Raw genomic sequence first — 14,513 nt, 5'->3', positions numbered from 1 at the left:
ATCAGCTGTTTTGTCCTTCTGAGTGATTGCTTTTATTAAAAATATTTTTTAGCCAGGCACCTTGGTGTACATCTGTAATCCCAGGGATTCTAGAGGCTAAGACAGGAGGATCACAAGTTCAAGGCCAGCTTCAGCAACTCAGCGAGGCTCTAAACAACTTAGTGAGATCTTGACTCAAAATAAGAAATAAAAAGGGTTGGGGATGTCGCTCAGTTCAAAACAAAACAAAACAACAACAACAAAAACCTCTGGCTGGGTTCAGTTCCCCAGTAAACCTCTTACCCAAATCGTAGCTGTCTGGATAATTTGAAATAAATATTATGTGTGGTAAGATGTTTTATTAATGAAAATGGAAGGCATGAAATTGATGTCATGTTTCTACCGTACCAACAGGTAGAAATTTTTCCTTTTTGGTACTGGGGATTGAACTCGGGTATACTCAACCACTGAGCCCATCCTCATCCCTGCGACAGGGTCTCACTGAGTTGCTTAGTGCTTCGCTTTTGCTGAGGCTGGCTTTGAACTCAGCCTCTGGAGCTGCTGGGATTACAGGCACGTACCACCATGCCTGGCACTTTCTGTTTTAAAATATAGTTATAAGCACTGTGAAGGCATAGTTGTAAAAAGGCAGAATATATGTAATGATTTCCTATAGAGAATTGGAATAATTTAGTTCTATTTCTTTAGCAAATGATTTAATGGGCAAATTTATTTCATTGTAAAATCATGTTTTTATTGGTAAAAAGGAGATTGATACATGCTTTGATATCTGTTATGTCCCTGTTTTGTAAATAGTAGTCATACCAGGAGAGAAGATTTTTAAATATTTCATTCTTTGCTTGCTGTTTTGCCCTGAAAAATTATGATTTCCCTCAAAAGGGAATTATAATAGGATTTATTTTATATAAGTGTTTTTAGAGGTGCTTGTTTTCCTGATTTTAGTGGTTAGAAAGAGGTAAAGTTTTTAGTGTGTGGAACTGAAGATGGCCAGCAGAAGGTGTCCACTTAACCACTAACTCTGCACTCCGAAAACAAAAGATTTTTTTTTTTCAGGAAATGGGGCTGATAATTAATAATGCATGGGGCTGCTGCAATTTTATGGATGTGGGTGTGTCTTGCTCTGTTATAGACCCCAGAATCTCCTCCCACCTTCTATCTTTTCTCCTTGTATGTGCCTAAGGGCAATAAGGAGCAGCACTGGTGTAATCCATTGTGTTGGGAAATTTGATCCCTGGAGGTGTGGAGGTGTTAGATCTGGGAAGTGTGATCCCAGGGGTTAGCTTTTAGCAACCCAGTGATAACCAGCCATCATCCTTTCTCCACCCCCATCTTTCATTATCTACACTTAATGCCAGGCCTTCTGCCCCCTGCCTGAGTTAGTTGAGGAATGTGACATTTCCTGTCCCCTCAGGCCAGGTGGGGCTGTAGGCAGATTGCTTTTTGGCAAAGAAAGCATGTGGGGAGTTAGTACAGGGGGCTTATTTTATAGAATTATTCTCTTAACCTCATGTTCCCACCATCCTCATCTATTTGCCCCCTTACAGTAGCATGAATAAATGTTTTTAGAAGTGTTGTAGGGGAATCAAAATACCAAACAATATGCACAGTTGATGTAAATATGTGGAGTCTGTAGACATAAGTAAAAGAACACATTAGCATTGGATTTTTGTAAAAAATGAAAGTATAAACTACTAGATAAAAACATTAGAAGTAGATTTTTCTTTTTATTATTGATGTTTATAGTAATTCTGAGATGTAGGAAATGTAGATTTCCCCCAAAAGTCTGCCTATCATGTTCAGAAGACTGTGTCCTTCAACTATTTCTTTTGTGTTTAACAGATTTCCAGCAAGCTCTCTATGAGTTGTCATACCATGTCATTAAAGGAAATCTAAAGCACGAACAGGCATCTAATGTTCTTAATGACATTAGTGTAAGTATATCTATGTTTAAAACTTAATTGTTGCATATCTCCTTTTGAGTTTAATATAAAGATCTTTCCAGGGACTGAACCCAGGGGTGCTTAGCCACTGAGCCACATCCCCATCCCTTTAAAAAAAAAAGTTTTTTTGAGACAGGGTCTTGCTAAAATTGCTTAGGGCTGCCTTTGAACTTGCAGTCCTCCTGCCTCAGCCTCCCAAATCACTGGGATTACAGGCCTGTGTGTGTCACCATGCCCAGCTGATACAATGATCTTTCAAGTGTGTGTAGCTTAGGTTTCATTTTACTCAAAATTATAGTAGTTTGTTTTTTAAGGTAATATTGGTAAGCTATTTTTGCTAGACAGCAATAAACGTATTTTAATCTTTCTGTCTGGTTGTAAGTAATGCAGAAAATGTTAGGGAAATTGGAAGAGCAAAAAAGTGCACGATAACAAAGTCTAGGTACCCTTAATGAAAAATGCTGCTGTAAATAATAAGTTGGCTAAAATATTTTCTCCTAATTAAAGTATAATGAGCTGTTTTTTGTTTGCAGTTAAGTTTAAAAATTAACTATTTTTAAAATTGAGTATTAAATTATTTTAAATTGTGGTTCCATGGCTCTAACATGTATTTCTGGTGTTCACCTGCTTGCTGTTTGTTTTAGAAAATATTAGATTTTTTTAAACCTTTAGTTAGCTAATTCTACTTCTAGAATTAAAGTTAGATTTAGACCAGAATGGGCTGGGATTGTGGCTCAGTGATAGGGTGCTTGCCTAGTACATGTGAGGCACTGAGTTCGATCCTCAGCACCACATAAAAAATTGAATAAGTAAAATAAAGTACTGTGTCCATCTACAACCAACAAAACAAAACAAAAAAAGATTCAGACCAGATGCTTTACATGATAGTTTGTATTTGAACTGGAAGATTGGCTGTCAAAGTATAAGAGGGGTTGATTGAACCCAGTAGCTATGATTCAAGTTTTACAATTGGCATGTTAGTCTGTTGCTACTTAGGTTGATTTTTAGACTTTTACAAATAAAAATACTTGTCCAGTTCAGATCAGCTTTTATATTGAGTTGGGAATCTGGGGCTTTTTGTCTCAGTATGAATTTCACTTGTTGTGTTGATTTAAGCTTCTGAATCCTTTTTCTGTTTTGGGAGACTATCTCTTTTGTATGATTTTTGTGCTTTCCTGGAATACTCTTAAGGAAATCCCCCTGCCCATTTTTCCATTGGTGCATTGTAGTTGTACACAATTCTTTAGGAAATTCTAAGCGCATTGTGGTTCTCTCCCCCCGCCCCCCATTCTTTGGTGTGTTTTGAATGGTATGGCTTTGATATTTCTCTTATACCTAGATTGTCTGCAGCTGATACCTGCAGAATCTATGTTGGAATGGTCTCTTGCTTTTTTATTTTGCCATACTAGAGGCTGAACCCAGGGCTTTGTGCATGCTAGATAAGTGCTCCTCCACTGAGCAACATCCCTAGCACACCCCCCTCCCCTTTAAAATTTTATTTTGAGACAGGGCCTTGCTAAATTGCTAAGGCTGGCTTTGAACTTGCAGTCCTCTTGTCTCAGCCTCCTGATTAACTGGGATTACAGATGTGTGCTACCTCACCCAGCTGGAATGGTATTGTTTTTAAACAACCAACATTCCATGTTTGAAAATTTTTGCATTGATTCATTTTTGGTCTTCAGGTAGCCTTAGTACTTGGCAATCAAATATAGTTAAGAATTCATAGCCCGCCCTTGAGAAACTTCACTAAATTGGGTTGACCATGAAGATGATATCATTCTGTAAATTGGGCATTGATATAAGTTTTAGTGTGTTTATGGAATATAACTATTTTCCCATTTAATAATAGTAAATAGTCCAAGTAAGTGTTATGTATGTGTGCTTGGACTTAGTGTCTCCTTTCTTTTTGATTATTTAGTGATATCTTTGTATATGCTTTTACAGCTGATTGTCTTTGTCCTGGCTCTCATAGCACTACACAGGGTCCAGTGTCTTAGCCACAGAAATGTATTTTGTGTGTCTCCTTGCAGTTGCTTGGTTTTCTTTAGAATTTCTTTCTTATAGTGTCTGAAAATATGCTATTTTTGGAGTTACTGTAGTGCTAGCAAACTATAATTGCTATAATTGAACCATGGTCCTTGGTTGGCAAATGGTTCTAAAATTGAGCATGGGAGTAGGAAGTCAGGAGACAAATACAGAATAATGCTGATGTTTTCATTCAGAAGCAGAGGATTTGAGTGTATAAAGAAAAATAGTTTTTGATAATTATTTTCATCTTCAGAGAATTTTGAGTTCTGTTAATTAGTTTTATATTGTTTTTAGATTTTTTTGATGTTCTGAATCACTATGATTTTTTTTTCATACTGGGGATTGAACTCGGGCATTTAACCACTGAGCCACATCCCTAGCCCTACTTTGTATTTTATTTAGAGACAGGGTCTCACAGAGTTGCTTAGTGCCTCATAGTTGCTGAGGCTGGCTTTGAACTTGTGATCCTCCTGCCTCAGCTTCCTGAGCTGCTGGGATTACAGGTGTGTGCCACTGAGCCAGCTTGAATCACTGATTTTTGCATAGATCAAGTGTTGACTCAGGCATGAGCACAACAACATTTAAAGTTTGGATAAAAAAATGTATCATTCTTAATAGTTCTGCTTTAGGTAGGTATGAGGTACTCTAAATTTCATTGCTTACCTGAGGTACTTGTTCAGGTATCTTTTTAAAATATTTTTTTAGGTTGTAGTTGGACACAATGCCTTTATTTTATTTATTTATTTTTATGTGGTACTGAGGATCGAACCCAGCACCTTGCACGTGCTTGGTGAACACTCTACCGCTGAACCACAGCCCCATCCCCCCCATATCTGTTTTTAACAGATTATTTCATGGTAGACATTTAAACATTTTTATCTAACCATTACCTCTCTCTCTCCCTATTTTCTTTGTATTTGTGAGACGTGAAGAATTTTATCCTAGTGATGTTGGGATTTTGTTAGTTTTTGAGTTTAACTGAAGAGTACTGCTATTCTGAGACCATAATACTTGTTGTGTATTATTCTGGTATTTATTGTAAATATATTTTTAAAATTAGGAATTTCGTGAGGATATGCCTTCCATTCTTGCTGATGTATTCTGCATATTAGGTAGGTATAAAATCTTTATTTCACCTGTAATGTATGTTGTTTGATAAATTAATGTTAAATAAAATGTTTTTTTCAAAATAAAGAGTTTACAAGTGTGTAAAAGTTTCTACAAATCTAAAGCAATTTTTTTACTTTGTAGAGAATATAGTATTTTGAGACAAATGTTGGTAAATCACTTTATAGTTTTAAAATATAATTCAAATTTTTTGAGTGTTTGACATATATTCATATAAATTTAAGCTAAATTATTTCAAGTAAAAACAGCCAAGTTTTCCAACATTTAGCTTCTCAGTTATTGAAAGGTTAGTAACCAAATAATTAATGTCACTTAATTGATTTATGCCAAATAGGTTTTCAGTGAATGATGTCAAAATCTTAGGACATTCAAGATATTTACTTTATTGTTGAACTCTTAATTCTTCTTCGTTTTAGAACGAGCAAAAAGAGCCTAAGTAATCAAAAGTACTTTTGAGGATGAGTAACCTGCTTTGGAAATAGCAACTTCTTTATTTGTCCAGAATAAATAAGAATTCATGCAGGATAAAAAAGGAATATTTCTTTGACTTAGAACAAAAAGTAGTGTCCCTCTATGGGAAGCACAGACTTAAAAAATAGTGTGGATTACAATTTTTTTTCTAATTTTAGATTCACAGTAAAATAACTTTGAACACTGTTTCCCCCATCACTTTTGTGCTTTTCCTAAAACTTTGAATCAAATGGAAACATTTCTAGACATTATGATAATCACTGTAAAACAAGATATCCTCTGAGAGTTTGTCAAGCTGTAATGAATATTTTAGCTCATTAATCTTAATCCCTAGAATTAGGTAAATTAAATGTTTCACTGAGAGTCCAGAATTTGATCTCAACAAATATATAAATGTCTGTGCTTGATCTTTTGGGATGTTTCAAATTTCATAATAGTGGTTATGTTGGGAACAGGTCAAATTATATGTGGACTGTGAGTGATAAATGAAAAGAACAAACCATTGATAGGGCGACCATGTGTTTTAGTTTTATTTTTCCTGGTATGATTATCGATAGTGCCCTCTTTCAATCTCAAAACTGTCCTTTTTGGAAGATAAAGTACATGTTCCGGCTCTCAGGTGGATTGATTGATTGATGCCAAATAGAAAACCTTTGAACTTAATTTTTAAAATAAGTGCTAAAGATATTTTGTTAGTTTATAAGAAAGTATGATATGAAACAAGTTTCAATTTTGATTTTTTTTTAACAATATATTTGTAAGACTGAAAGACTGATTTGTAGGTGGTGTTTTGTGAAAGCTATTGTTCCTTAATAATAGTGTTAGGTGTCTGGTCATCGTGGTGCCCTGCTGAAATCCCAGCTACTCAGGAGACCCAGGCCAGGAGGATTACAAGTTTGAGGCCAGCCCTAGCAACTTAGACCTTGTCTCAAAATATAAAAGATAAAAGGTGGTGGGACTGTAGTTCATTGGGAGAATGCCCCTTGGGCTCGATCTCCACTACCACCACCACACCAAAACAAACAAAAAAATCAAGAGCATAGTTTGTAATCAATTATCAGCTTACTTGTTCTAGTAATGTCTTTATTAACTTTATTAGCATATAGTTTCCCTTCATAATTATTTAGTGATGTGAATTATTGTTACAAGTCATTGCATATATATATGTGTGTATATGTACATATATACACACACACTATATATATACATATGAAATTGTAGTTGGACACAATACCTTCATTTTATTTATTTTTTTATGTGGTGCTGAGGATTGAACCCAGTGCCTTGCATGTGCTAGGCGAGCGTTCTACTGCTGAGCCACAACCCCAGCCCAAGTCATTGCTTTTTATTGGTAACATGAATTCATTAAGATGATGTCTGGTTCTCTTGGGAAATTTCTTTTAGCTTATCCAGCCCATTTTTACAAGCAAGATTAGGATGGCACAGTTGGAAAGAGAATTTCCCTCACCTGCTCCCTCACTCACCCACCCCAACCCTTGGCAGAAAATAAAATACAATCCAAGGGTGACCCCAGACCAAGGTAGGAGAATAGGAATAAGAATGTGAGCTATCTGTAATGATGCTGATGATAACGATGATGCTGATGATGTAGGTGCTATTTTTGGAGCACCTTGTATGTTTTAGGTATTGTATTAACCATTTAATTTAATTTTAATCCTCATAGCATCTTTTGTAAGGTAGGTATGTAGATGAGGAAAATAAGGTTCAGAGAAGTGATTTTTCTATGTTGTCTTTCTAATATGTTAAGAGTTATAAGGGTGCTGTAATTTCCAGGTTCACATAATAACTTGAAGGGAGTGTGAAAGCTGTAGTAACCTGAAAGCAGGACTCTGTTGTAACTTGATGTGCTGATGTGACCTCTGAGATACTGAGGACAAGAGTTGGAAATGGTTGGGCTTTTTATTAAAATTGAAGGGGAAATTAAAAAGAACTTACTGAAAATTTACTGTGGTCCTGTTAAGCATTTGCTCATATGGTCAGAACTTGAGATAATGATATCATAATCATCATGTTAGGTGGCTGAGAGGAGAGCAGCCTTGACTTGAAGAAAATGAATCTGTTCATAGGTTCTCTGATCTTAAGGACCTTGGGGAGTGAATATTATGGACTTAAGGGCCCTGGAGGATAAGTAGTTATTGGTTCAAAGAGTGATTACAGACTAGCTTCAGCCCTTTCAGGTCAGTATCCTTAAAGTTCTAGATTGAGGAAGAACCAGAAGAACAGATTAATAGTGTGAGAAAAGTGAGTCCCTGATGAGAGATACAAACAGACTAAAAAGTCTTAATGAGAAATTGGAGATCATATTGCATTTTGCATGCATAGATTACACCCTAACCCCACCCCCCCTCTTTGGTGCAACAGAGTGCACACAAGGCCTTACACATGCTGGACAAGTGTTTATACCACTGAGCCATATCCCCAACCCTTAACATTTCCTTAATACACTTGAGCTGGCTTTGTGCTTACTTGTAGTGGCCAGGATATGGAGAAATGGCAACTCTTGAAGAAGGAAAGATGAAAAAGGGCCAGAAAAATATGGTTATGTTTGATGATAAATCCCCCTTTCTTTTGATTTTCGGTCTTGACAATAGAAAGTAAACTAAGCAAAGCTGTGAAAGGACTTCTGTTGTTTTGGGAGACCACATAGAGACCAATTTTTATTACTTCACTAAAATTGGTGCCTTTTTAATATTCTAAGTTATCAAATTCAAAGATAGGCTTATAGTATGTAATCAGTTAGAGCAATAATCCTGAAATCAGCCTTGTGTGCCTTTCTGCCAATCCTGGTTGGAATTTTTGATGCTTGGCATTTACCACCAATTGTTTTATTTCTGCACATCTCAAATCCAGAACTAGCTTGACAAGCTTTCTGAATAATTTGTTGAAACTCAGGGAGGTCCTGGTTTTAAATATTTCAGTAGAAAGAAAACATAAATATGAATAATTTTTAATTTAGTGACTAGAATTGTCATTCAAAATAAGATGTTAAGTATCTTTTAGTATTGTCTTTTCATAATGTTGGTGGCCAGGTAACTTAGAATATGTTAGCTTGAGCAAGTGGCCATGGTCAGAGGTTTGAGAGTTAGAGGATCTTTCAAATTAAAAGATATTTTGTCATTACCAAGTTCAACTTTGCAATAAAGGAAATCATCCCTTTGTTAGTGTTTCCAAGAAGTGATAATTAAACTTGAATATTTCCCTTTTTTAAGAATAGTATTATTGTTATTTTTTGGGACTGGAGATTGAACCGAGAGGTGCTTTACTACTGATCTCACCCTTTTCATTTTGAGGCAGGGTCTCCCTAAGGTGCTTAGAGACTTGCTAAGTTGCTGAGGTTAGCCTTAAATTTGCAATCCTCTTGCCTTAGCCTCTTTGAGTTGTTGGGATTACAGATATGTGACACTGTGCCCAGCTGTGAAAACAGTATATATATATTTTTAAGCTATGTTGCTTCTAATGCCAGAGCAGGTTGTTCCTGTGTGACCAACTTACTTTTATGGATATATCATAGGTGATAGGGTCACTCTCTAATATCAGGAGAAATTAAAGCATTCATATACATATGAAAGATATCTCATGTTACTGTGATTCTAAATTTTTCCAAATTCAGAATGAAGCATTTTAAAATTAGCTAGTCTTGGGGCTGGAGTTGTGGCTCAGTGGTAGAGAATTTGCCTAGCATGTGTGAAGTACTGTGTTTGATTCTCAGCACCACATATAAATAAATGAATAAAATAAAGGTCCACCAACATCTAAAAAAATTTCAAAAATAAAATTAGTCATTAAAAAATAAGCAATTTATTTTAGTGCTAAGGAAGTCTAGTCAAATTTTTAATCTTTCTTTTTCATCATTATAGATATTGAGACAAATTGTTTAGAAGAAAAAAGCAAGAGAGACTATTTTACACAGTTGGTATTAGCATGTTTGGTAAGTTTTAAAAAAAATATGTTCCTTTTCTAAATTTTTCATTTAAAAGTTATAATCACAGTTACTCACGTTAATGGACAAGAATATTGACATGCTATGGACTTCAATATAAGGTGAGATTTGGGTTTTGGAATTGAGTGTTTCATGAAATTAGACATGCTGTTTCTATGACATAAGCTTGTTACCAAATCATTTAAACTGTATAAGAAAAACTTTTCAGTGATATTCCTGACCTAGTAAGTTCCTAACAAAGAAAAAGGTAAGCATTTATAAATAAAGTAAGTTGAAATGGTTGTAGATAGCTTTTAAACTGAATTTTTTCATAAACGCTTTATTAGGCAAGGACAAGATGGAGGTAGTTTAAAAATAATAAATTCTAGAACTTGTTATAATCATTGTCTAGGAACCAAGTAGGAATGCCATTACTCTGACCTTGAAGAATATCCTGTCTTTGCTGTTGGAATTTGACTTACAGTAGAAACTAGAGGAGGCCAAAGTACGTACTGTATTATCTTAAGTGAAAATTCAGTTAAGACAGACTCAATGAGAATTTCATCTGTAGTTCTTATTGTTTGATGGCAGTGTATAGCATGCTTATAATTTTTAAGTAAATTTTTGGAAAGAGCTGTATACTATATATTTCATTACTTGTAGTCATTTTTTGTTCACTAGACTTTCCAAGCCTTTTTGCAAATTATAATTTGTGTTTTTTGTATTCTTATAAAAAAGTTATTTTTAATATATTTAAGATTGTGGATGCATCATTGGAATGCTAAAGAATAAAAGTTCTTTAATTATTTTTTAATACAGTATTTAGTTTCAGACACAGTTCTAAAGGAACGCCTGGATCCAGAAACATTGGAATCATTAGGGCTTATCAAACAATCACAGCAATTCAATCAAAAGTCTGTTAAAATCAAGACAAAACTTTTGTAAGTATATATATCTTATGTTGCAGATCAAATAGCTGAATGTACTTTCTCATTTTAAATACTAGCAGTTTCTAAGTGTACTTTGAAGTATTTTTTTGTGATTAGTGTGGGTCTTGTGTTTTTTGCCTTCTAAAAGTAGCCTAAGATTATTGAGTTGGCAGTGGGTTTTACATGTGTGAAACCAATGTTAATTTTGTCCATTATAAAGTTAAAATAATACTCAATGCTTTGTATTATTAGCAATAAAATAATTTCATAGCTATGACCATATTCTATATATTCTTTATCAATAATGGAAATAATGGTTTGTTATTATTCCTTGGTATTAGTAATATTCTTTCCTTTTGTTACTTGTATTCCCCATGTAAGTAATGTTAGGGTTCTTTTATGAACTACTGTTGCTTTCTATACTAAAAGAGACACAATGAGGTTAACTGTCTATCAATAGCCATTTTTATGATTGTTTTAAGTTAGAGATATTCAATGAGAAGAATATACTCTTCTGTACAAGCTTGTTAATTGAAATTCAAATTTTCTCTTTAATGATATTTCTCTGATTTCAGTTATAAGCAACAAAAATTCAATTTGTTAAGAGAAGAAAATGAAGGTTATGCCAAGCTGATTGCTGAATTGGGGCAAGATTTATCTGGAAATATTACTAGTGATTTAATCTTAGAAAATATCAAATCTTTAATAGGTAAGATATATACACTCTATATGTTAAGTTTTTTTTCACCCGGTGAATAATATCCATAAAGATAAAAGGCTTGTATTACATATAATTATTTTTATTTAAGAAATAAGAGAAGTGCCTAGCTTATACTTTTAGTATTTTATCAGTAATTATAAAATTTAACATGGTATTCCTGAAAAATCTTTTTGTTACCTGTTACTTATGTGTTTATATTAGTTCTTGTTCTTTTTAGCATGTCTGTATTCTTAAGTATTTCTCAATCATCTTATAGAGGGCAGAAAATAAACAAATGTGAAAACTTTAATAAATCTTCAGTGCACTCCTGAAACCTGGGCATCTATTGGTTCTTTTGGACTTGATTTTAAAAAATCTCTTTAAGGAGACTTTGATGCACATTATCTTTATAACAGCCTCTTGCAGAATGTGTGAAAGTGTAACAGATAAGAGCTGTGTTATTCCCCCTCCCTTTTAAGTAACATTTCTATAGCATTATTTATTTGCATTGAGCATTTGGAGGGTTAATTTCTATAAAAAGGTTGAATGAATCATAGAAAAATAGGGTAATCTTAATTTTCTGAGAGCAGAAAGATTTTCTGCTATTATTTCCTAGGTGTTGTGTTGTGTTAAGGAAGATTTTGCAACACTATGCTCTGTTAGGTTTTAAGACCTGCAAGAGGAGTCTTATTTCCTGCTCATTGATTTTTATCTTGTAGAATGCTTTCCCCCAGCTTCTTGGTGGTTCTTTGTTTTTGCAATTTATATGTGATTAAGAAAGCTGGTGGTTTAATCCATATCCCCTTCCTCCAATGCTTTCTGTAAGCACTCAAATAAAATTATACTTATTACAGTCTTCCTTGTTCTGTGGTTTGGCTTTTGGTAACCAAAAAAGTGTAGAAGGTAAGGCAACTTTATCTTTTTCTTTGAAATACGCCTAGTTCTGGCAGTTCTACTTTCTTTGCTACTTCTGCTCTGTGTTGATTTAACATCAGGATGAGTGGTCTTCTAGAGTGGCAGGACTCTTGCTTACCTGTTTGGCAGTGACTCATTTTTAAAAGTTCTCCTATAATTGTTCTTTTCTGTTCTTTCTAGGGTAAGCTCTACATTTTCCCTACAGTAGTTTTTAAAATCTCTTTTGAGAAGCTTGTTAGTACTGTTGCATTATTTGTCTTTCCTGTATCTTGTCATGTACTTAAGATAGTATTCCCTCCATAAAAATACTGTGGTATGTAAGCTTCTCAGTCCCTTTGTTTTCACTGTTGACATTTTTATTTCTTCTGGTTTTTTTTTTGGTCCTTATGAATTTATACCTTTTTATTCCTTTGTTATTTTGGGCAACATTTCAAAGGGATTTGCTTGAAGGTGTGCTTTTATCTAACTGGAAAATGTACATTACTTTTCTTCTAATTTTCTCTCATAGAGAACAGGATATGTTACTATCTCTGAAGAACAAATGTGACAATTACCACCATAAGTTCATGACGTGTGGATATTCCATGAGTATAAACAGTTTGATTTCTTGGGCTGTCTCTTTGCTCTAACCCATCAAGTATATAGACTAGATGCACTCAAAACAGCAGCTCTTCAAGCCTTTCTTGACTACCCCTGTCAATACTCCCTGTTGTTCCCTGATCATTTTTCTTCTTAGCAATTATGACCTTATAATGTACAGTCAGCCCTCTCTATCTGCAGATTAAACTAACTGGGGGTTAAAAGCATTCAGGGAAAAAATTAAAACAGTACTAAATGTCTAGAGACTTTTCTTGACATTAATCCCTAAACAATACTGTGTGATACCTACAGTGTATTAGGACCATTATGTATATTTTATGTTGTCTTAGATATTATAAGTAATCTAGAGATGGTTTAAAGTATACAAGAGAATATATGTAGGTCACATGCAGATAATGTTCCATTTTATATAAGGGATTTGAGCATGTGTAGATTTTGATATCCTTAGATATTCTGGAACAACCTCTCTCAAATACTGATGGACAACAGTACTATGTATTTTATCCTCCTTGTTCCCACTAAATGTATACTCCATGAGGACAGCATTTTTTTTTTTTTGGTCTGGTTTGTTTAGTACCTTTTCCTTACTGCCTGGTATGTGGGTGCTAAATAAATCCTGGGTAGAAAATGAATTACTCAATGGAGTATTACTCTGCATTAAAAAATGACAAAATCATAGAATTTGCAGGGAAATGGATGGCATTAGAGCAGATTATGCTAAGTGAAGCTAGCCAATCCCTAAAAAACAAATGCCAAATGTCTTCTTTGATATAAGGAGAGTAACTAAGATCAGAGTAGGGACGAAGAGCAGGAGAAGAAGATTAACATTTAACAGGGATGAGAGGTGGGAGGGAAAGGGAGAGAGAAGGGAAATTGCATGGAAATGGAAGGAGACCCTCAGGGTTATACAGTGGAGGGGGTAGAGAGAGAGGAGGAGAGGGGAGGGGAGAGGGGGGGAGGGTGGAGGATGGGAAAGGCAGCGGAGCACAGACACTAGTATGACAATATGTAAATCAATGGATGTGTAACTGAGGTGATTCTGCAATCTGTGTATGGGGTGAAGGTGGGAGTTCATAACCCACTTGAATCAAAGTGTGGAATATGATATGTCAAGAAATTTGTAATGTTTTGAACAACCAACAATAAAAAATTTAAATTAAAAAAAAAAGAAAATGAATTACTCCTTCTCCCTTTCTTACAGAATTCATAGTGGTTCTTATCCTCTTCCCCGACTTGGAGAAATTTAGAAAGTTTATATCCCTTGCCCAGTCCTTGTTTCTCTGTGGCAGATGACCTCTCATTCCCCCTGGTTGCCTGAGAAAGGAACTTTTGATGTGAAAATTGAAGTCAAGACTTTAATTCCAATGAGTATTCTTTTGAGTGTACGAATTTGTTAAGATTCCCTCTCATTGCAAACTCCATCTTAGACCTCATCTCTTCTGACTAGAACAGCACACTAACAAGGCATCTTATTTTTCATAACATCTTCAGATGGATTTCTCTGTGTTTATTCCCACTAGTTTCTCTTTGGGAGCCATCTAAAAAGGTATAATACCTTCCACAAAACTATTTTATATCTGCTCTCCTTCACTAACCATTGTCAAGTTTATTAATGAAGGAGAGGTATGTGTAAGATAGGTGCACTTACATTCAGGGTACATTACTAGAGATAATGTAAGCTAGGTATACTTATATTCAGTGTACTTGGTTTGATAGAGAAATCCTTATTTATTATCCTTTAGCTAAAAGGCAGTTGTTTGCTCCCTAAAAGATTGTGGCACAGCAGAATGTTTATATCTTGTTTGACAGCCTGGGGCTATTTATTTATTGCATGTGCATGCAGAGAAGCAGAACTATTATGA

The 14,513-nt window shown here is 34.7% G+C and overlaps 1 protein-coding gene across 7 annotated transcripts in view; it reads left to right on the top strand.

Moving 5' to 3' along the window:
- Positions 1 to 14,513, top strand: part of Thoc2 (THO complex subunit 2) — a 120,518-nt gene that overhangs the window by 25,229 nt on the left and 80,776 nt on the right. For all 7 annotated transcript variants that reach the window (XR_011705719.1, XR_011705718.1, XM_071606631.1 and 4 more), the window contains exons 3-7: positions 1,840 to 1,931; positions 5,029 to 5,080; positions 9,446 to 9,516; positions 10,327 to 10,448; positions 11,012 to 11,145. Coding sequence is in view for 5 of the 7 variants with exons in the window: in XM_071606631.1 (XP_071462732.1) it covers positions 1,840 to 1,931; positions 5,029 to 5,080; positions 9,446 to 9,516; positions 10,327 to 10,448; positions 11,012 to 11,145 (471 nt within the window). In the remaining 2 variants the exon portion in view is untranslated. The remainder of the gene's footprint in view (positions 1 to 1,839; positions 1,932 to 5,028; positions 5,081 to 9,445; positions 9,517 to 10,326; positions 10,449 to 11,011; positions 11,146 to 14,513) is intronic.

This window comes from Marmota flaviventris, chromosome X (genome assembly GCF_047511675.1).
Source record: "Marmota flaviventris isolate mMarFla1 chromosome X, mMarFla1.hap1, whole genome shotgun sequence".
Classification (NCBI taxonomy): Eukaryota; Metazoa; Chordata; class Mammalia; order Rodentia; family Sciuridae; genus Marmota; species Marmota flaviventris.
The sequence above is the reverse complement of the archived record's forward strand: the minus strand, read 5'-3'. Positions and strand labels throughout refer to the sequence as shown.